Source organism: Argiope bruennichi, chromosome 8 (assembly GCF_947563725.1).
Source record: "Argiope bruennichi chromosome 8, qqArgBrue1.1, whole genome shotgun sequence".
Lineage (NCBI taxonomy): Eukaryota > Metazoa > Arthropoda > Arachnida > Araneae > Araneidae > Argiope > Argiope bruennichi.
In genome coordinates, this window is record NC_079158.1 from 126,142,971 (window position 1) to 126,167,396 (window position 24,426).

At 25.6% G+C, this 24,426-nt stretch overlaps 1 protein-coding gene across 2 annotated transcripts; it reads right to left on the minus strand.

Moving 5' to 3' along the window:
* Window positions 1-1,220: 1,220 nt before the first annotated feature.
* Window positions 1,221-23,424, minus strand: LOC129980991 (glycerophosphocholine phosphodiesterase GPCPD1-like). Of its 2 annotated transcripts, XR_008785282.1 has the most exons (17): window positions 23,034-23,424; window positions 18,638-18,834; window positions 16,549-16,712; window positions 14,305-14,379; window positions 13,261-13,371; window positions 10,374-10,542; window positions 9,799-9,937; window positions 9,114-9,168; window positions 8,780-8,872; window positions 8,622-8,699; window positions 7,642-7,660; window positions 7,302-7,435; window positions 7,064-7,194; window positions 5,811-5,946; window positions 5,544-5,704; window positions 4,399-4,493; window positions 1,471-1,597 (listed from the first exon to the last, which is right to left on the minus strand). XR_008785282.1 is itself a non-coding variant. In XM_056091565.1 (16 exons), exons 1-16 carry the CDS (start codon window positions 23,186-23,188, stop codon window positions 1,468-1,470), a joined length of 1,947 nt encoding a protein of 648 aa, XP_055947540.1. In that variant the 5' UTR covers window positions 23,189-23,423; the 3' UTR covers window positions 1,221-1,467. The 2 variants fall into 2 exon arrangements, 1 of the variants encoding a protein (XP_055947540.1); XM_056091565.1 differs by lacking the exon at window positions 4,399-4,493 and having other exon boundaries at window positions 1,221-1,597; window positions 23,034-23,423.
* Between the last annotated feature and the right edge of the window lie 1,002 nt (window positions 23,425-24,426).

The following is a 24,426-nucleotide window of genomic DNA, read 5'->3' on the forward strand; positions in this document are numbered from 1 at the left end:
ACATGTACATTTTTTTTTCTATAAGCTTGTCATTCAGAGTATAGAAATTACTTTTATATATTTTGCATTCATGATAGCAGCACGTATATCCGATGTTCTTATCTTCTTTAATATTTAAAATCAGTTTCTCAAATAATTGAAGTAACTAAAATCATTATAAATACAAAATTTTTTGCAAATAGGAATTTTTATATTAGTTTTTACACTTATTTTTCCATTATAAATATGCGGGGTTTTTTTGTAAGATTCTTAAGAAAAATTTTTTCTTTAACTATTTTTATAGGAATGAAATTCTATTATTGGTGATTTGCTTTCAAAGTTGCTGACTAAGCAAAGCAAATCTAATAAAACAAATTTTGAGACTTGAGGATAAGATAAAACATTCATAAAATAGATGATTTAATTTTTTTGATATACATGACAAACAGGAGTCAAAATTGTATCAGACTTTTTAGTGCCATATGATATACCATATTTAAAAATTGCAAAACTATTTATTTAAAATGTATTTTTAAATTCTTATAATAATACTCCTAAGGAAAGAAAAAAAAACATTTCATTTCAATATTTAAATTCTCAAATTCTTGTAGAGAAGTATTCCTTCTATTGGATTTTTCATTTTGATTAAATTACTTCTGTAGCTGCTCCTACTCTTTACTACATTAGGATTCATACACATATCTTTAAACCTATTTTTTTAATATAAGAATGCTTTCAAATTCACTTTTATTCTAATTTTTTTTTATTTATCTATCAAACTGAAACACTTTGAGTGTGCACTTAACACTGCAAAGTTTTTCTTTGATGTAATTTACAAATATAATATTCAGTGTAGGGATGAAATATCATAAAGCAGAACAAAAATATTTGTTAAAATGTTTTTAATCAAAGAAAAAAAAATGTGTGTTTCTTTTGTTTTAAATTTGTCTTTTGTAAAAAATATCAACAAAAGATCCCACTTGCAGAAATTCAGGATTTCATCCCAAATGTTTGTAACTGAAGTTAAATCCATTATACTTATTGAACTGCATTTAATTTCCATTACAAGTAGATAATTATTATTAAAAATAAAGTGATATAAACTGATTTAATGCAAAAAATAAAAGATATAGGATATTTTGTAGTTACTAATATGCATAATAATTAAACATCATCAAACTGCGCATACAATTTCTAAAGAATTCTTATAATTTAACATGAGAGAAAGAAAAAAGCCTAACTATTCAAAGTTTTTTTTATTTATTTAAAATGTATTAACATCCAAAAATACACAACTCAAGTGATATTCTGTACAAGAGCTAGGGAACAAAATAAAAAACAAAGGGATGAAAAATGAAACCAAATCACAATATGAACAAAAAAAATGGAAAGTGAACTAATCTAAAAAATTGAAACAAATTACAGTTCTTTTGGTATACAGGACAAAACCTGAATTTAAAAACCAAAAACAAACAATAAATAAATAATCTAGTTAGTTGAGGTGGAGGACCAAGTGCTCATATTTTCAGCAGCATATCCAGCTAACTCTAGAAGCCCCAGTCGTGCTTTGGCTTCTACAAGGAAGACGTTTTCTTGAGCTCTAGTGAACTCATCAACCCTGAAAAGCAAATAATTAAGTTTTATAAAGATATATATATATTAAAACATAAAATGTATGTATTTTTCAGGTCAAACATTTTGAATACTGCTGTTATGAAATCAAAAATAAAACATTAAAGTTTTTAGTGAATTCCTATTAAAAAAAATACAACTTGTGGTTAGTCTAGAAGATACATATTTGATGGCCCAAAAGTACAAAATACAAATTTTTATTGTTTGATCCTTCTTTTCCAATGAGTGTTTCCTATTCTGATTCCAAAATAATTAATGAAAATTTCATTTATGCATTTTTTTCAATACTTGCAACAATAATGCGATATTTTCATAAGAAATCTTAAACACCTTCTCCTCAATTTTACAATCTTTTTACATAAATGGTTTCTTAGACTTAGCTCAAATGGGAAGAGTTTTAATTTCTTATATTACTAAAAGTTTAACATATAAAATATATTTACATCCATGAAATTTAATTTTTATAGAAACTAAGATACAAGTGTTATAATTGAAATTGATGGTGACACCATTTCAAAAAAGACATCTACAAGAATGAGGATGATTAAATATTACAAGAAAAATCTTACTGATTTCTCTATAAATGGTTAGATAATAATCTTCTATGCGCTATTGTATACTGTCACAACAAAACTGTCTAGAATTTCCAAACTTTCTTTTTTGATTTGGAAATAGTTTTATAATCAAATTATTAATAAAAAATAATCGTACTTCATTCTTTTTCCAGAGTTGAATATCTAAATATCATAATTGTACTTAATAAAAAAAAAGCATTTAAACATTATCTGAACTTTAATCAAAAGAAAGAACCAAAAAAATGATTTTGAAATAACTGAAATGCTGATATAAACAATAAAATCAAATTTCAAAATAAACATGCACATGCCAGTGATTTCATTAAAATGGAAAAGAATTGCTTTATAAGGATGCACAAGTTCTAAGCAACATGCAACCAAGTTCTGAGGAAGTAAATTTGTGAAAAGCCTAAATCACATGCACCATTTTTCAAAATCGGAAGCAAAATGCAGATTCTCAAAGAGAATCAATGATAAACTAAAATTTATAAGACATAATTCATAAAATTTGTAGAAAAAGATTTGTACAAAATTTTCTTTTAAACGTATAAAATCAATTCTCAAACATACTTAGAATGCAATATTGCATTTTTTTTTGAATGAATGAAATTAATCAGCAATGATAAACAAATAATGTCATGATAATTAGTTACAACAATTAATTTACTGAAATTATCAAGAATAAAATTTTTATATCTTGCATATTTAAACACTATACCAAAAGGATTGCAAAGATTTTAAAATAAGAATTAATTTGCAATAAATATTAATTAAAAAAATCTAGCTTTAAATGATTTCTTACTTTCAAAAAACATAATAGCAGATTGCCAATCAAAGAAAATTTAAAGAATGTGACAAAATTTGAAAGTCAAAGAAAGAGAGATTAAATTATAAAAATTTCAAAGAATAAAAAAAAAATCTTATAAAATTTAAAAGAGTCATTAATTTGACGAATGTACCTTATTTCTTCTGTTGCATACTCAATTACTTTAAACAAATTTCTTGGATGGTAAATGTCAAGCAAAGTCAAAATATTATTATACAGCAAGATAACATGCTTTTATGATCAAATAAAAAGTTATTAATAGATTACTGATGAATATACATTTTCTTAAAAATATTTAATTCTTTAAGAATTAAATATTGTAAAGTTTGTCAGTGATAAAATAATGACTGATAATGACGGAATAATTTAATTAAAAAAAATAAGAATACTTACAATAATAAAAGTATGAAAAAGAGGATAGTTCTAAATATATTTCATTATTTATCAAAAGATAAATGAGTAGATATTTTCCTTTTTTTTTCCCATTTAAAAATGTTTCATTCAATAACTCTAAGGCATTTAAAAATATTTAATCTATTTCAGCTTTATTTTTATTACATTATTTTTATGTCCACTTTTTTAGTACAAATACAAAAGTTATTAACCTTTCTTAAAAAAAAAAAAATTAGCAATAAAGAGCCAAAAATTATTAGTAATTCTTTGAATAGTAATGAAAAGAAGACTTGATTGGAACATATTAAATAATAAATGCGCTAAATATTAGTATTTACATAGAACAAGAAATTTGGGTTTTAATCTATTTAACTACTATTAATTATCTACTATTATACTACTACTAATTATTTACATTATCTACTATTAATCTATTTAACTACTACTATTAATCTATTTAACTATGAATTTTTTTTTTTTAAACTGCAAAAAGTGATATGTATTTATTGATTAACAGATGTCTAATGCATTGAACAGCTGAAATTCATTTTCTATAAGCATAAAGAAACTATAAATTAGTATACATAAAAAAATTCATTTGCCCATCTTAAATTCACATCTAAAATTACTTAAATATAATCACACTCTTTAGTAACTTTTTTCTGAATCTTGAAAACAGGCCCCTGTTAAATTTCCTATTAGTTCAAGAAATGTTTTTTAATCATTAGCAAAGATAAAGGGAATGAAGGCAGTCTCCTGAATATAAGTATATAATATCTAAAAGACAAGTTCAATGAGATAAGAGAATTAGAGACGTGAATAAAGCATTCAAAAAGTGAATTTTAAGTGCTTTTTTTTTAAAAAAAAAAAATGAGATTTGGATGGCAGAATATTCACTGATAAAGAAATGAAAACATGCCAAGAGCATTCTATAACAGAAAAGACTTCTATCTCATGCAAAAAGCTCTCAGCAAGTAGTTTTGTTAATTCAACCTGTTAAGCCAGGAAATTCTGCTCGATGAACTTCATTTATTAATATTTTCCAGTTCATGAACTGTCAGCTTGGAGGAGTAAAGAGTGAAACAAAACTGTAAAAATGTAACCTGGATTATGTTATTTATTCATTGTAAAATGATCAAGTACACATCTGATTTTTTTCCCCCATACCCACCAACCTATCAACAATACAATATAATTATCACAATTTTTATAAATATTGCTATAGTCTTCATTTCCTTTTGTTTGTTAAGGCATTAGAAGAACAATGTTTTAATGGGCAAAAGTGTTTTGAAGGCATAAGATATTAGTAGAAGTTTGTGTTACGATACAGAAATTTTAAATGCTGCTCAGCCCAAATCAATAAATTAAAACAAACATGCGATTAAAAAAAAACTGATATATATTTTTAAGAAATCATGCACTACATTTTACCATAAAACATATAGTTTTTAAGGACTTCGTTATAAGCAGGTAATTAAGTTTAATAAATTTTCAGTTAAAGAATAATCACTTTAAATCTTTTAAATGAATTGGGAGAAGAATCAATTAGTTCTAAAGTAATATTATCAAATTACAAAACTTAATTTCCGAGACTTGTTACATTCTATTTATAAAAGAAAAATGAAGGAAAATGCTGAATAGCAGGGCCAAAAGATTACACTCAAATTAATCAACAAAAGGAAACAAAGAAATTGAAATTAGTAGCAATAAATAAGAACATAATGAGCAGAAAAACATAAAATAAACAAGTAATGTGATTAGCATAAGAAGGTGACTACAAAGATTAGAACTCTAGCTTATATATTTTCTTTAGTATTTCATTAATGGAAATAAAATTTATAGTAGAAAATGTTTCCAAAATTTAATAAAACTCAACTAGAAATTAAAATTTAATTTGAAATATCTCAAAAATTGAACCTACTAAAAGTACCATATTGTTAATTCTGTAAAAGACAATTCATCATTTACTTTATGTTAAATTTGGATATAAAGTCAGTATTAGATTTACAAAAATATATCTATGTTTTTTTAAAATATAAATAATTATTAATTGATCTATAATTACTTTTGATTTTTCACAAACAATTAGCAGTTGTTTATAACTTGATTTTTTTTTCAATAACATTAAGTACACTTACTTATCATATATCACTCCATCTACTCCTTGCTCTTTCAGGGACTTAATAACATCACTGTGATTAATATCATCTCCCCAGCAAAACAACACCAAATTTCTGTCTTTGACAAATGGTATATGTGAAGGATCTCTCATAAGGTCTTCTGCATGAACATCAATACCCTAATGTATAGACAAACACTTTTCTTAAAAAAAATGTACTTTTCACTTTGATTTAAACTTTTACATGCATTAAATACCAATAAGAGAGCCCTGAAGTGTTTCTTACCAAAATTCCAGTATTCAAAGCAAAGTATGTAGCCATGGGTATTGAAGAAGTCCTTGTATCTAGGTAAGGTGGATATTTATCCGTTTCACCTTGTGTTAAAAACAAAAGTGGATACTTGTTCTGTTTCAGCCTCACCCTATAACATTTGATTATATTTATATAGTTATATGCAATAGTGATAAAATTCATGAGTAATAGGAGAAGAATGCAAGTAATCAAATTCAGAATAATATTTATTCTTTATATACAGATTATGAAAGAATAAACAGTCATTAAAAATCCTAAATCACCAATAATAATTTTAGATAGCAAATCCAATATTTTTTCTACAAGACAGGATTATGGCAGTGTTAAAAAAATGCAGTCATTCATTCATTTACACTCCAATTCTATATTTTTATTAAAATGATAATAAAACTATGGAACAATATCTCAATATCACATTGCTTAACCTTTAGAAATTACAGTTTAAAAGATTGAAGTACAACATGGAAATAATAAAAGATTTTTCTATGAAAAGTGATAGTCATAGTATGTAATTTAGTTTTATCAACATATTAATTCCAACAGGTTTTGGAATTTAAAGACTGCTTTTTTTTATGATTATACTGATGCTAAAGCATTTATTTGAATCTCTTGAGGGGTAATAATACATCTATATAAAATTTAAAACAAATAATTAAGTTAAAAATTTTAATGAAAAATAATTGAATGCCATATTTTTAGAAATAGAGCCATTTTTTTTTTTTTAAATAGAAATTATTCTTTAAGTTTAAATAAGCAAAAATTCCGTTAGGAAATATGAGATAAATAACATAAATTAAAATTTGTTAGTTTTCTGGTAAAAGTAGAATTTTATCTCTCAATAACTTAAAAGCTTGAATGCAAAATAAAATTGAAAAATGTTGCTAACATAAAAAATGAGATACCTAAACAGTTAAAAAACAAACATTTTAATCAATTTTTAGAGAAAAGCTATTCTACCACTGACCACTATTTATAAAATAATAAGAGCAAATAAAGCAAAAATATTTTACAACTATTGAAAAAGAAATTAAACAAAAAAGCTCACATAATAAATACAATACAAGTATTTTTCATAACTTATACATAGTTTTTAAAAAATACTTTAGTTTAGTAAAATTAACTACCAAATATTACTCTAGGAAAGGTTTTTGTTAATATTGGAGGGAATAATTATGAACAAAATATAATACCTATAAATTATCAGTTTTTACATATCATAAACTTACATGGTACAGATATCTGGGTGGAAACAGGAGAGAATAATATAACGGTTTCCAGCATTTTCTAAAATGTCCCGTAGTATAACATCTATATATCGGTTCAATTCAAATCTAAGATCTAATTCCCATGTTCCATCCTGTAATTATTTTAACTATTCAATGTGGCATTTCACATAGTTTTGAATAAAAAAAAATTTCCATCAACCAGTACATGTCAAAAGAAAAAGTATAAATTAATGCTTACATGATGCTGCATGGGGCATTTGATTTCTATGTTAAAACCAACTCTGGGATCCACAGCTTCTAAAACATGTTTCAATGTAGGAAATGGTTGGTTGTCTTCACTATCGTCTTCATGGAATTGATATTTATCTTTCTCTATAAATAAAATATATAAATAAATTTGAAAAGGTTGAAATGGTTATTAACTTTAAATATTCATGATCAAACTGCAATTTCATTCATTATAGAAACTTAGCACATTCTTCCAAAAACATATTTTACAAAGATAATTAAAATATAAACACTTCAATTCTTATATAAAACTTAACAATTAGAAAAATAAATACTTTATCTAAACTTACCGGATTCTGCAGGGCTGAGCTGAAAAAAGAAAGAAAAAGAATTTGAGTTATAAATAATAAAATTTATATTTTCATACAATAAAAGTAAAATAGATTTATCATTTGAGGAATGCAAATTAATTATTTAAGATTCTTATAAAATTGAAAACTGATGAAAGGTATCCAGAAATTAATTTGATCAAATACTAGCCATTTATAATATATTTTATTTATAAAACTTTTGGAAAATTCATTTTTTTTTATTATTTGAAATTACAAATTCAGATCTCGCAAATTTCTTTTAAAAAAATGTTATGTCTTTATAGCAGAGATTTAGCAAAAAAGTCGAGAGCATTACTATATATTCAAAGTTGAAATTTAGAAAATCAATTTTTTACAAAGACAAATCACAAATTTTCTTTATAAACACAATTACCATTATATTCAATTGCTTTTTTTAAAACGTTTTTCGGATCACATGAATGTGGACCTTAAATGTAACAGCACTTAGAACATATTAAATAATATACAATTGTATTTTGTTTCAATAAATTAGCTGAAAAAAACATTTTAAATATACGAATAAAGGCCAAAATTGAATTAAAAGTCTCTTGAAACAAACTCATTTAATATTTAGGAATAAAATTTTCTACAGGAAATAATTTCCTAACTTTATTAGCAACTATGCACCTAATCCAAACTCGCCCCAACCAATCTGAGCAAATTTTATTTAACACTTTTTATTACAATGCAAATGTTTTTTTGTAGCAACATTGTTTTTAAAGTTCTTTTTATGACTTTATCGCATGAAGACACTGTTCATTTTAAATTACATATCAATTTTATCTATAATACAGATATGATCAAAATCGGTTTCTTTTCAATAACTAAACCAATTTATATGCATATTAATTCTAGAATAGTAGAAATTAGTTCAAAGATAAGGAATTAAAAAATCTAAACAAAAGGGAAAAATAAAGCAAATAATAAATTTCAAGTACCTTCAACATGCGTAGTTGCTGCGCAGTAAGATCTTTAACAGCTAACTGGAGCAGTTCATGTTCATTTTGAGTTCGCTTCTAAAAATGAAAATGCATTTATAGAAACTGAAATTTCTAAATTATACTGATTAAACTAATAATTATATAAAAAAAATTACCTTTTTCATAGAAATACAAATGTAATAATCATGATAAATAACAGGAACCAGATCTTTTGATAACTGTACATCCAGTTCAACCATATCTGCACCCTGTTTAATAAATTCAATAATCAACAACAAATGACAATAATGTGAAAAAGGGGGGGAAAACACCTTTAATAAAATGTTAGCTTAGAAATGTAGCAAGAATGTACAAACATTTTCTTCATATTTCAACATATTACACAACACAATTTCCAATTTAAATGGTATTCTTAACCCAACCGACTAAGAATATAAAAAGAAATCAAGACAGGTGTTAAAAATTAAAAATCATAGGACAAGTACATACATGTTTGGCAGCATAGTTGAAGGATGCCACTGTATTTTCTAAAACATTTTCTACCCTAAAAAAAATTATTATTATTTAATAGATAAAAGAACAACAACAAAAAAATGGGCATCAAATTAAAATTTTTTTGTCAATAATTTGTTTTAAAGACAAATTTTTATTTCTTTAATTTTGAAATGTTTTAATAATATTTGGATTATAGCACTTAGCATTAATTCAAGTAATGTCAAATATTTTTTTTTTTTTGACATTTAAAAATTAATACTCTTAGATGTTAAATAAGTCAATATACTTATAGCACAGTATTTGTATTAGAATTATAATTATTCATTACTATACATTGTTTATATAAAAAGTTTGCTTATATAAAAATATATTTCTACGTTTATATAAAAAAATAACAATTAAAAAAGAAGCATTGAAATTTTTTAAAATAGTAGTATTACAGTGAATTAAAACATTAAATTTATTGAGAAATTTAATATTAAATAAAGAGATTTGCATAAGAATACTTGGGTTTTATATACAAAAACAGGATCACATGATTAATAAACATTGTAAAGATATAAGATTTTAGAATTAATATTTCATTAAAATAAAAAACAATAATTTAATTCAACTTTAAAATTTTTGTCAGCATATCAAATTACACAAAAATAAATATTTTAAACAGAAAATTTCATACTTGTCATTTCTTCGAGCATTCCCAGCACCCCTATGACCCACATCTAATCCTTTTTTATCCAATGATTTCCAATGTTTAGCATAAGAAACACTTAAGTCACACACAAAGTCTTTCATAGGACGGACAATCAGATAATCAACTGTAATAAAATATTTAATTTAAATTAAAAGGAAATAAGCAAACAAAAAATATAATCATTTAAAATGACAAAGTGAAAGAAACATCACCAAGAAGAAATTTTTAACCCTCCCCCAAATATTTGAAATACAGACAGACAGATTATATACTTATCAAAACTTATTATTAGTATAAATATATTTCATAAATAAAAGAAAGTAAGAAAACCGATTAAAATTTTGCATTTTATGATTTAGAAAGCTGTTTTTCAAAATCAGATGCTGTTATCTAAAATTAAAACAAGGAATTTTGAATGCATGAGATAAGAAAAATACAGAATACAAATTTAATATTTAAAGAAAGTTTATGGAAGGAAACAGCAAAAAATCTGTACAAGATGTGATGGTTTGTGTTCATCACTTCGTTTTATTTGTAAATCAATGTAAATTTCATTATACCTGAGAGTTGTCCTATAGGCTGTTGCCTTTTGCCAGAGATGGGCATGTTACACGTACCAGACGTGTCTCGCATATTGCTTGGCAAAATGTAACAGAAGCCAATGTGTTCTGGAATGTTTGATTCATCTGAATTGTCTGTATCATGGGCATAAAAATCCACCATATATGCCTGCAAAATATAAAGTTTTTAAGGACATAGTAAAAGAATTGAAGTATCATAAATAATATTATTTATAAATGTGCAAATTTATATTATTTAATAATATACAAATGCAATAATTATTCAAATATATTAAAACATTTTTAATGATAAAAAGAAAGAAATGACCTGACACAGGAAATTTTATTAATATTTAAATAAATTGAAAAAGAAGCTTACAACTTTCACTAATTCTTTTGGTCTTGCCCTTTTCAATATCATATATATTAGACATTTGCTTGTAGTAATCATTAAATCTTTGCAAATTAAAAAGTGATTATAACCAATATGGTATATGCAAGATAAACCTAAATTTTCTATAAAAATAATCTTTTGAATTTAATTTAAAGTTTCTTTAATTGAATTTAAAGTGTATATAGCAGAATACTATAAAATATATCCAGCAATAGTTTATTGAAAACAATAATTATTAACTGTTGCCCCCTTCTGAAGTATTTAGTATAAATGCAATCAAGATCTAATTACAACATTGGTAACTAATCCAGTAAGGTCAAAAGAGCTAAGCAGAAAAAATATAAGCTATAATTCAAAAATACTTCAATGCAATTTTAATTATTGAAAAATCCTTCCACTAATAATTATTTAATGCCAATTTTCCAATGATTTAATTAAATTTTCACACTATATGGTACACATTTGGAGCACAGAAAAAAAATATAAAAAAATAGAGAATGCTATATACAAAATACCCTTCATACATTCAAAAAAACGTCAAATAGAATAAATTTAATATCAAAGTACTATTTAGTATTCAATATAAAACGGATTTTAGCCAAATAATGACTGTATACATAGTAAAAATTCGTAAAGGTATTGAGAAATACTGAAATTCAACAAGTGATGCAAATGCCTTGTAATAACCATGAATTTAAAAAACAAACAACAACAACAAAAAAGGAACAGTACTAAAAATAATAACCATAAGAGGTCTGATTTTGGATCAAATATTTCTTTTTAAAGCTAGAAAAAAAATTATTAGAAAAATCTTCACTAATTTTTACAGATTAAAAAGCGTCCAATGACATAAAAAATGTCTAGTTGCTTGCAACAACAGATAAAATTAAGTTAAATCAAAAAGCACATGTTTTTGTATTTTTCAAATTAAATGCCTGTGTGAATATTTATATAATGGCACAATAACTTTTTTGTAATGGCCAACAGAATAAAATGCTGCATATACTTTTTTTTGAAATTGAAATAAGAAATAACCAGGTGCAAATTCAAAGCATAACGGAGAATTTAATAGGTTATGTTTACATTAGAACATTTGTTGGTCATAAAAGCAAAACATGCCAGAGCTTAGTTACTGTTTCACAGACCTCAAAGGTTTGCATCAAGGTAAGTAGACTAGATGCTTGAATCTCAACTGATAATTGCTTTCTGTTATGGCTATCAAACCACAATATGGCCAACAATTGTTCCAATGTAAAAGTAGTTCAATTTTCAGTTTAAAAATAAAACAATCCATTCATTTAAATAATGCCAATGCAATAGAATAGAATAGGATTCAATTTCAACAAATGGAACAGAATTTAAGATAGCAAAATACTAAAAAAAATGTATAAAGATTACTGAATTATTTTTCTTTCAAGTTTCCAAAATTAAATGTTTTTAGGTATCAATTATTGCATGTTAAATGGTCTCTTAAATTATATACAAATTCGGAGATTTTTACTAAAAATTCAAAATATGCATAACAAAATGCACAAGTTTATAAAAGCCCAGAAAAATAAAATTGGTGTTCATAAAACATTTCCTATTACTTTTAAACACTAAGTATATTTATATTTTTTTCTAAATTTAAGATAAACTTTTAACATGCAATGAGTGCAATAAACACTTTATAAAAATAGGGGAGGCTACTTACAACAAACTTTCGAATGAAAATAACTGTTCATATGTGACAAAAACTAATAAATTATGTTTTTCAGTTTTCCTGAAAAGCATTTATCTCTTCCATACACCATTCTCTTCTCATACTAAAATTATTTAAGTCTTTAATTTTTCTTATAGCATTTTTATCACACACCATGCTCGAATTCTTCCACCATCCTTCCTTGGATTCACTGGAAACATTTTTAAAGCACTAAATAGAACACAAGTCCTTCTCTATGACCACTCTCGAACATCCATGGGCTAGGAATAATAATAATAACCTAACACAGGAAGTCTGTCGCTGAAGGAAGAAGACAGGTTAGTTGGAGTGATGATTGTAAGGTGACGATAGATTTTTCTTCATTTGTCTTCCTAGGGTGCAGCAGGACACAGTTACGTCCTATCACACCCCTCGAATAACTTGTCCTGTGAATGATAAATAAATTCGATAGGATTAAGTGATGTTTTAAAGGCAGAAGCCTGCTGTATGGGGGAAAAGTGTTATTATGGAGCTGATTTAAATAATAATGTAAAACAGACCTTTAGATGAATGCTAACAGTTAACCAGTGCAAACTGAAAGGAATGAAGAGGTTTAGGAAAAGTTAAACCAACAAAAACCAACACAAAAAGTCCCATTGAAATTTATAAAACATTCCAAAAAATCCAAAGTGAAATAAGTTAAAAATATAATACAAAGATTACAAAAACCGTTAACATTCATTAAACATTCAAACATGTAATAGCATTATAAAATCAATTTGAACAAAAACACACTATTCTTTAGAACTTACAATGGTATTTGGATGCAACACTTGCACTTGAAATATCACATATTCATTGGGATCATACATGATACCGAATTGATTTTGGGGAGCAAACTGGCAATTGGTATCATTCATTTGCTGCAATAAATAAGGGGAAATGATCAAAGAATTGATTTCATAACAATAAAATTAATGCATGAAAATTAAAATAACTAATTTCACATTATTTTTGTTATATTGACTAACAGATATTACCACATCAAACTGTCTTACAATAATTTTCCCATTCAAAAAACAAAATCATTAATTCCTTAAAAAAAACAATACATTTTACATATTTCAAGGAGATTAATGGCAAAAATAAAAAAGGGCATAGAAAATTAAAAATACTTTCAAGAACCTCACATATCTCGAGGGCAGGGCCTTCATAGTTACCTTATGATGAGCATTGAGAAATTGGCAAGGGTTTAATTGGGAACAGGAAAAAAAAAAAAAAAAATCAATAAGCGATAGTAAAACATCACCTCTTATTAAGGGGGGAGGGACCGATAGCACCTTATAAATTAATGACTTAATAATCAATTTCATTTTAATAACATGCAATTTTGCTATTTTAAAAAAGAAAAGTGAACATTACCGTCAAACAATTCAATGAATCTTTTCTTTGAATTTATAGAAATAAATGTTTGCATAAGATTTTCAAAGCATAGTTACTTCAATAAATAACATTACTGAGTAATCTATGTGCCAACATAAAAAAAATTGAAATTCAGAAGATAATGAATTGTGCCAAACATAAATGCCAAGAAGTATAATAAATATGATTAACTGAAGAATAAAATATTTATAAAATTGTGTTTGTGGTATTAAAAATATTATAAAATTATTGCATAAAAGTAAATGAATAGATCTCAAGAATAATAAAATTCGATTCTGGAAATGCTGCGAGTCCACATTTTTTTGCAGAAATGTATCATGTCTGCCTGCAACTTCATCTGGTTATACTAAGATGATTATATCAAGGGATAATTTGATTTTACTTAAAGTTGCAAAGGAAATAAAAATACTCACTGCAACTTCCACAATAGGCCAACCTCGATTTACAGTAACTTCATTTAAAGTACTATCTTCTTCCATGCCCATAATCTGAAATAATAAATAATTATTTTTGTGAACTTGGAATATATTATAAAATGCTAGAATAATAAATACAACAAATATAAGCACAGAATGCATTAGTTTAAAAGCATAATGTATAATGACCATGTTCTATGTTGTAATAAATGCAAAATTTAAATACACAATATAAAAAAAAATCTTTTCCTAATATTACTCAAAAAATTATATCAAATAATCACACTATCACATATGTCCAATTAAAATGGATTAGAATGAAATTTCTGTCATAACATTATTTCATTAATTTGATAGCAATCAAGCACATGCAACATTATACTATGAAATGTGCAATTTTAACTAACATGTAGAAAAGGTTGTTGTACCAAAGCATATTTTGAAAACTGTTATATTAATGAAAAAGGAATATGTTTAATAACAGCTGATATCAAGCTAATAGAAAAAAATAAGCAAAATTTCAACAATATTTGCATTTTATTTTCTCTTGCAGAAGATGGCATATGTATATATGTATTAGGATAATATGAATTAGGACTATCTTTTTGTTACAACAGTCGTTACATGTTCGAGGAAGACCATTTATAAGTTTTTTTGGAAACTTTCAATAAGAATGATGTATTATTCTAATAAAAGAAAACAGGTAATCTCGATAACTGATATGAAGCATTGCAGTTTAACCAAAATTCAATGTTCAAATTATTATTTTTTTTTTTGGATTAGTCTGCTGGATGTGCATAGTTGTCTCATAGAATGTCTAAGGAATGAGCCTATATACTGAATATGAGGAAGATCATAATGTCTTGCATCAATGACATAGTTTACTTTAAAAAAAATGACTTAATTGTCTGGCAGAAATATTTCAAAACCTAATAAAGAGCCTATCTCAGAGAAATACCAATCACTGCAGCAAATAGCAGTCTCAACTCTCATAACTGTCAACCAAACAAATACATCCAGATGCCTTTAGTTAGAGAATGCATATCAAGTTACAATTCTAATGTTTATAGCATATAACTATTTACCGTTTTACCATTTAAGTATTTACCATTACTTATGATGGCTAATTTTCAGCAAATTAAATCAGTACTTAATACAAATGGAAGGGTATTTGAAGATTACTAATATAATTACTAATTTGTAGAAAGTTCTTTAACATTTAGTTTCTCCCAGAGAGTAATTGAAATTCAGTTTTGTGTCAGCCAACATCTTTCTGAATCTTAATAATATTAAACTGAAATTTTTAAATAAAATGTTTATTTAAAAATTCCAGTTGATCTTGTTCCATTTTTGGAATTATGAGAGAAAAATTAACTATGTTTTACACAAAAGTAGATAAAAATTATTTAATACATATTTATTTATTTTTCTTCAAATATTTATGTTTCTTAAAATTTTTATTTTCGATCTAATGCTTCATAAGCATTTGGTTACATAGTTTGCACAGTTTAATTGCTTATGTATTTCCCTCAGTATGCTCTAAGGAAAATACATAGGAACAAAAATTGGTATAAAAAAACCCTTCATAACTTCACAAATATATTTGCTAGTTTTAAAGAAGTATTACCCACCTAAAAAAAACAACCAGTGATTAAAATTACAAATCACAATCAGTTTTCTGTAAAATAAGTGAACATTTCTTTCTTTCTTTTCTTCAAAAGCTTTCTATTGGTCTTCTAAATGCACTCTTCACCACATCATCTCTATATAAAATGTTTGCTCAGTTATCATTTACATGGTCAAAGCTTAGTTGTAATTCATTCAGATTTTAGGGGATTTTTAATTTTTTTTAAATGCAAATCTGAAAATGTTGGATACTTGATCACAATTCTATTTCAGTATTTTTTATTTTGTTCTGCATCTATAAATTGAAATTGCCGAGGATATTTACTCAATTCATTTTAATGTATTCTATGAGAGAAAATTGCAACTAAATTCCTACTGCAATTAATTTACTTAACGAAATATTTTTTCTCAATTTCTCCCTCTAATATACTCTAAATACTTCAAGTAACTCTATGAAACTCTTATTATGGCAAGTTTTATTTTATGAAAAAAATTCTTTTACAAACTTTTTGAATAATTTCCCAAGAAAAGGTCTTTTCTTTTCAATTTCTAAATGCCAACTATTTTAATACTGACAATAATTTAAATAAAAAAATAATAATAAAAAAGAATTACTTCAGCAACAGAGTCTTTTCTGGTAATATCTATTGTCGAAACATGAATTGAAATAGGTTTCTCCCTGTAACGTCTTTTCCAGATTGTAACAGGACTCTTGAACATTTTTAACTGTACAATAGTTTCAGATGTTAACCATCCTTTAGAAATGCTTTCTGAATCACCTGAAATTAAAATGGATAATTTCATTATAACTTGTATTAAATAAAAGTTTGATCATTTTCTTCATTATTTTTAATGAAAAACATGGAAATAATAATAATTGATTTAAAGACAATTTTATACATGCATTTCTTTATTTTATAAATATTTTTTTATTTCAGATTCAATATTTTGATTTGAATCTTCTAATATGCGAGTAACACAAGCATATGCTATTGATATGCAGTCAGTACTCTATTATTTGACCAAACTTCTGTCACTATCATATATATGTTCTAACTCCTAATGGATTGAGAATTATTCACATACTAAACTAAAGGCAGTGGCATCAAGTAATTGACAGCAGCTATTTAATTTATACAGTGTAGTAGTCCAAGCTAATAGGAATATGCTAGTTCATCCCAAAATTACATTGTGATCACCAGTTGATACCTTACACCAATTTTATCTGCTTTGAGGTAATGTGACTATTAAAATATGACAAGAACGTAGTTTGGTTTGTTTAATACAAAAGTAATTGATTTATCTGTAACATTCATCAATCCAGCATTGGGAAATTCTATATTCTAAAAGATGAATGTTAGTTTTTGCTCCAAGAAATTGCTTATTATACATTGTTTTTATGTATTTAAAAATGGATGCTATTTCAAAATATTTATGCAAAAATAATTGTTATTAATGATCACATTTCTATGAGATTAAGAGATATTATTCCAGAAACTGATAAAACAAGCAAATCAAGTTTAGCAAAAATTCCAAAATTTAAATTAGATACTAGTTAATCATTCACAAAAAGAAAAGATGGATGTCAATAAAAAACTAACCATAACTTCATAAACAGATGAAATTCTAATCAAATATATTAAAATTAATTCAACAAAAATAAGGAAATATTTTCAATGAAATTTATTGGTAAATGATGTTAGCAATTCGATTGTATGTAATAATGTCTGAAACTGGTTAGAAAGCAAGAATACCAAAGAAATTTTTTTTTTCTTCAATAAATAGAAGATAAAATGCTTGACAAGGGCTAAAAAATATATTCATGGACTGCTGATGACTGAAAATAGGAGATATTTAGTGATAAATTCCTTTATTTGCACAGGTAACAAAATAAATTTCATTAGACAAAGGAAGTATAAGTTCCTAAGATTTAAGCATGTCAATGAATTATAAAAGATCCTCTTGAACAGATATTTTAGGAATTGATACTGAAAGCTTATATTCTGTTCAGAGTATATATTTATTCAAGTGCTCAAAATATTATAATATAAGATTGTTCTATTTTTTGGAACTTTTGATAAGACATTTCATAATGATTTGGCCAAATTTTTGATGCTGGAAATAAAAATTAATTTGCTTAATAGGCCTATGAATTCATCATACATTTAAATTCAACAGAAAAACTGTAGTGATGGGAAAGATACTATTGCCTCGCATTGATATATGTTTGCGTCTATGACTCTTATTAGAAAAACGAAAGATGCTACGATACATTGTCAAAATATATAAAAATGTCAAAGAAAGAGACCTCCAACTAATTGTATAGTAATTCTACAGAGGTTGTATGAAGTATATTTAGTATAATAACAGTTCACAAGGAGAATGCTAGTCAATAAAGCACATTTTTTTGGTATTGTATAAAATTTAAAAAAAAAAATTCTTTGTTCAGCTTTTTTTAAATGCTTCCTGATGATTTCATTTCTCCTTTTGACATATCTCACATTATTTTAAATGAAAACTGCCAATTTAAGCCACATTTGTCATAATTTAGATAGTGTTTGTTCTAATGAAAAATCAATAAAAAATATTTATGGAAAAATACAAATAAAATATATTTCACAATTTAATCAGCTGTGAAAAACTTTTGTTTAAAAGTTTAAGGAAGTATTTTAAAAAAACAAAGAAACAAATATTTATATCGTACCTTGATATCCAAAGACATCTATTTCTCCTTTACCATCAATGAAATCCATTGGACGGAGTATACGTGGTCTTAAGTGACTTTCCCAATAACGAACAATATTTTCAGGTTTTCCTTCATTATCAACTATAGTGCAAATCAAATATCTATATTGTACATTCTGATTGGTTGGTATTCTTATCAGTGCTTGCCATAAATTCCTGGAAAAGAATACATAAAACTTTCTTATATAAGTATTACAAATACAACCACCGATTTATAAGTTGCATATTTTATATCATAAAAAGGAATGAAAATGCAATTAATGATAATACTGTAATTAGGGAAGACTAATCTTGTACTGTTAACGATTTCAACCTTCCTACTATCAAAGGCATTTTAAAATTTTCCTCAAACTTGTTTCAAAATAAATTTACAAATTTAGACTATTCATCAATATGCAGGATTCAAATGATTGCAATACATCTCGAGAATATTCAATATATTTTTTGATATGCTCATTAGACTAATCATTTTCTTTATAATCATAAAAATTAAAGAAAAAAGCCTTCATGAGAAAGTGATGAGTATTTTAACAAGAAGTCTCACTGTAAAGCCTTAAATATAGAATAAAACGAATAACCTATTACGATAGGCATATGTAATAGATATTATAATTAATCTCAAATTTAAAAAATGTCAAACTTTTTTTTCTAGAATTTTAATATTAATTATATATATATATATATATATATATATATATATATATATATAGAGAGAGAGAGAGAGAGAGAGAGAGAGAGAGAGAGAAAGAAAAGGTAAGAAAGAAATTATATATATAAACTAATTCCTTTCTAATAAAATAAAAAAAATCAAGGATAAATTTAAATGACTCAAGACATAAGAAAGTGAATTTTAATATAAATATTAAAGCAAAATGGTTAAAAAGTAAAAACGAATTCTAAATATATTGAACTGAATCAGCTACTGTAGCTTAAGAATAATAATAAAAAAATTCTTATTCTAAATAAATAATAAAAATAATAGCTTATACAATGAGAAGAAAAAAGATTGAAAGACTGCTAACAGATTTTTTCCTATTATTGTAATGGGCAATAAGGTTCTGCAGTTTCTCTTGGGACAAAAATATTCTCTTATCTTAGTTATCATTTACATAAACTTAATTAAAATGTAAAGCTTTCGAGATCAGATTTAAACTTCTGAAATAGAAAAAAATTCTAAAGCAAAAAGCAGTCTTTTAACTTGAATTGAGTTTTGATTTCACAAAACGACAGAAGCTTTATATAATCAAGTTATTGTCTTTTTATGAAATAGCTTGGCAATGGGATAAATGAAGAAATATAACTTTGTAACGAGATTAAAAATAATTTTTAATATTAATCACATTAGAAAGCTGAAACTTCAAAAAGAAAGAATTGGAAAATGGTATAAAATTCTTTTTATATTTCAAATAACTACAAAAGGGTCTGCAGAATTTTCACATGTTAAAAAAGCAAAATCTTATGTACTATCACAACCATGCCAATTTTCAACAAAAATTCATGAAACTGGCAACCTCGATTTTGCAAATATCTAAGGTGGTGAATTGGGAATTTTAATATTGAATCTTATTCAATGTTTCCAATATTGGTTACTAGTATGGCTGCGATAGAACATAAGTACCAAATCTTACTTCAGTTTAACTTTTTTGCAAACTAATATAAGCATGATTAAGTAAGTCAAACCAAAATTCTAAGAAGTCTTCCACATATTTTCCCCCTTTTTTAATATAAAAAAAATACATGATATTTGCTGTTAAAGATAGATTTAAGTATTATATATGAAATTTTCTTCTGTATGATTTTCTCTAATTTCATAGAAAACTTTATTATTCCCTCTTTTTAAAACTGTTAGAGATTGTAAAATATTTCTTAAAGTGCCTTTTTATTTCACTCACAGATAAAATGGACAATTTGTCATGGAAAATTTTTTTAAATTATAGAATTTTTTAAAATAAGAACATAAAGCAGAATATCCTAATCAACTTTTCTACTATAGCCAAAGTAACAAGCAGTTTTTCATTGCAATAATGAAAAATATCTTGATAGTTTGCCAATACTTATTGATGATGAACCCTTTAAGAAAGGATCTCTTTCATGTTGTTGGAGAAGCAAATCAAATTAAATCAATTAAAATATTATTAAAAGTGAAGTGCACTTTGTGTTCATCAGTGAGAATCATCACATTGGTTAACATACCCTATTCTAATTATGCATAGTCATCCTGGAAATATTGCAGTGAGCATGGCCTTTATAAGCTCTATATCTATCATTGCTGGGCACTGCTGCACATTTTCCAAGTTAAAGTTGCTAAATCTCAAACCTATTACAGGTAGTCATAATATTACTAGGCTTGCTCTTATTAATGGCACAAATCTCATTTGTAATATATTTTGCACTACTAACCTTTTTAAAACAATGAAGCAACTGCAAATGCTCCCTTTATATACCCATATTGAATAATGTAAAGAAAAGTTTTATAAAAGCCTGTCACCAATGCAATGTGATTTGAAAGAACTCTAGAATTACTGATATCAAAGTCATAAACACTAATGCATAAACTTACAACTTTATTTAAGTACAGCCAGTAAAAATCAGTGCTAGTGGGTATAAAAATAAATTTACGAGACATCTTAATACATATCACATATACATAAATAATCAAAATATGAAAAAGATTAAAAATGCATATAAGTTATAATTTTGAATAATTCGCAAGAATTTCTTTTTATTCACATCAAGAAGTTTAAAAAAACCTGAATTAGACTAATGAATAACACTAATTTTTTGAGAATTATAAAAATAAACAAATTTTTAATTCTTATGTAAGTTAATCAGTAAAAAAGTAAATAGTTTTATGTGCCATTATTTATTCTGATTCAGACATTTTATGTATTCAGTTCAATGCCCAATATAAAAAACCCAGAAAACTAACCTATTTTAAAATACATTTCCATTATTACTTTCATGTTAAAGTATATGCATATTTCTATTTTAAGCCAAAACAAAGAACAATAATACATCTTGATGCAATTATAATTGGCAAAACACTTTCTTATAGAAAAGAAAATTTACAGGATATTCAAAATCAGCATTTCTTTTCCCCAAATAAAATATGTATGAAATATTCTGAGTAAATTATTTTTATATATTATCTACAACTTTTTATAGTTATTAATTATATATAAGCCTGAAATACATATTAAATATTCTGAATAAATTAATTTTTTTAGATATTATTAACAACTTTTTATAATTATTAGTTATATATGTAGGGGAAAAAAAGTCGGAATTAATTTTATGCAACACAAAATTAAATTTTAGATTTCAAATCATTTCTTACTATGTAAAACTCTTTTTCATGCACTCTTTGAAATGATTCAAGCATATTTGTTTCCATTAATTAAACGTCTATTTTTAATCTATTCGTCAAACTGCCTTTTGAATATTTTGTGGGTAGTCAAAATGTTGCTAGAAAGTTGCTACTTGTTTAATAAGGAACTAAATTTTTGGAAAACACAAAACAGATATTTGTACGCAAAATAACAGTTTTTGCTTTTATAAAATTGCCGTCCGTCCTACGGCTATTCTTATAATAGCAGAATTTTCATTATTTCTTACAGATGAAAGCCGTGGAAGTTTTATTTTTTTCTATTTATCTTTTTCAGATGTTATTTCAACCTCATACTTATAAAATTTATCTCTAGAATGATAGTATATTAGTTTATTCTATTTTTATGACCTTCATCCGACATTCCATTCTCACGAGACTGACAGAGTAAGACGGACCGGAATCTTTTACTTCCGTTTGTTGCGAGTAAGGTAAATTTGTCCAGTTCATACAGATAGAATTAAAAGTTTTAAATAAGCTATAAATGCATTAACAAACTTTCCTAAACTATTCATTTTTGCCAAACGTACTGGTATTTTAATCAATTATTCCATCTACCGGCGATTTTATTTCGTAAATTTTTATACCAACATAATAAAAATTCTTTAAGAATACATGGCATAGAAGAATATTCAGTTCAGAAGAATGCATAATATTTACAATCAATTCAAAAAATTACGAATGTTCATACATTGCACTTTTTTGCCAACAGTTTTCATAGTAGAAAGCTATGTCAGTAGTTTCAAAAAACAGAGTTTAAAGTCCGTGCTTTTAAGTATTAATTTCATCATTAAGTATTAATTTCAGTATTCATGTTGTATGCGAATGCTCTTCTAGAATATTATTAGAATGTCGGCGAAATAACAATATATTTTTGATATAAGAAATATACAACACGGGAAGACATTTAAAAATGCCACATAAACAAATTAATGGAAAATATTTTTTATTATATCTTGTAAGGACTTACCCATCCGCCGAAACATTCGACATCTGAATTGCTTGAGAAACTTTCCATTCTCCTAATTCAGGTGTATTTCCAGAAATGAAAACTGATTCACCTACGGCTGTTTCTGCTCGAACTTGGACCACCAATTCTCTAATTACTCCGTTGATAGTACGCATAGCTGGAATAGTTGGGAAAAATACGAAACTTGGTAACTATCTGCGAAAAACGAAATTTAAATACGCGAGCTAAGATTTGACGGTTTTCATTTTTTTTTTCACGTAAAGAACTGTGTTGAGAAGACACTGATGAAAAAGAATGGGTTCACGAGACCTTAATTCAGATATTTGGTACGATACGCGTCAGCTGCGGTTGTCTGAGAGCAGGCGGAGCGCGCGTAGTTATTGACCGAGGAAATCTGTCATCTGATTGGCTGTTGCGTTCTACGAAAAGCGTGGAGTTCGCTTTAGTGGTGTTTACATGTAGAAGACACGGTTTTCGCAATCGCTTACGATGGATTGTGTCAGACAGATAAATCTGGTGGGAAAATATTACATTACACATTTTGAATACTTGGCTATTAAACAAAAATAGAGAGAAAATTTGTGACAGTTCGTGATAGTTATTGCATAGTTTAAATACAAGGCAAATAATTATTAGATTTCTCTAAAAATAATAAAGAATTTTAAAAACGAAAAAGGCGGAGACATCACATTTATATCATTTCTTAAATTAAGAAAAACGAAAAATTCTGATTGACATTTAATAAAAGTTATTATTTTATTAAAGGCAACAAAATCCAAGTGATATGTTAGCTTTATTTTTATTAATTCTGTCTTATTGCTAATATATATATATATATATATATATATATATATATATATATATATATATATATATATATATATATATATATATATATATATATATATATATATATATATATATATATATATATATATATATATATATATAAATTGTTATCTACGTTATACTCTTCTGAATATTTCATTTCATAGTATAAGGAGAAAAGTTGTTTCAGGTATTTAAGAACCGTTATTAATACAAATAAAAAAATGAATTATAATGTTAAAACATATTATTATTATTATTATTTAAATGAATTCGGAAATGTTGTTTGAATTGATCTTGAATTTTTTTACACGCATTGGGATTTCGAACTACATCTTCAAATACTTCTTGCACTAGCAGGTTTTATTCTGGAAGTAAGAGAAAAGAAAGACTTCCTCTTTTTTCAGTTTAAAATTAGCAAACGAAGCTGATTACGTGTTACAAAAATTCCAGGTATATGAAAAATTCTTGGCACTTTTTAGAGAATGTTCAGAATAAGAATCGTGTAAAGTTTCGCCAAAGATATTTAGCAGAAAGAAATCGGAAAGTGAATATCGAAAAATGG

Excerpts from the sequence above, each read along its gene's own strand:
- LOC129980991 (XM_056091565.1), bottom strand. The coding sequence starts at position 23,188 with ATGCGTACTATCAACGGAGTAATTAGAGAATTGGTGGTCCAAGTTCGA. Across the intron at positions 9,169-9,798 it reads AATGCTCGAAGAAATGACAA|GGTAGAAAATGTTTTAGAAA; the intron begins GTATGAAATTTT and ends AATTTTTTTTAG. Across the intron at positions 5,947-7,063 it reads CACCCAGATATCTGTACCAT|GGTGAGGCTGAAACAGAACA; the intron begins GTAAGTTTATGA and ends CAAATGTTATAG.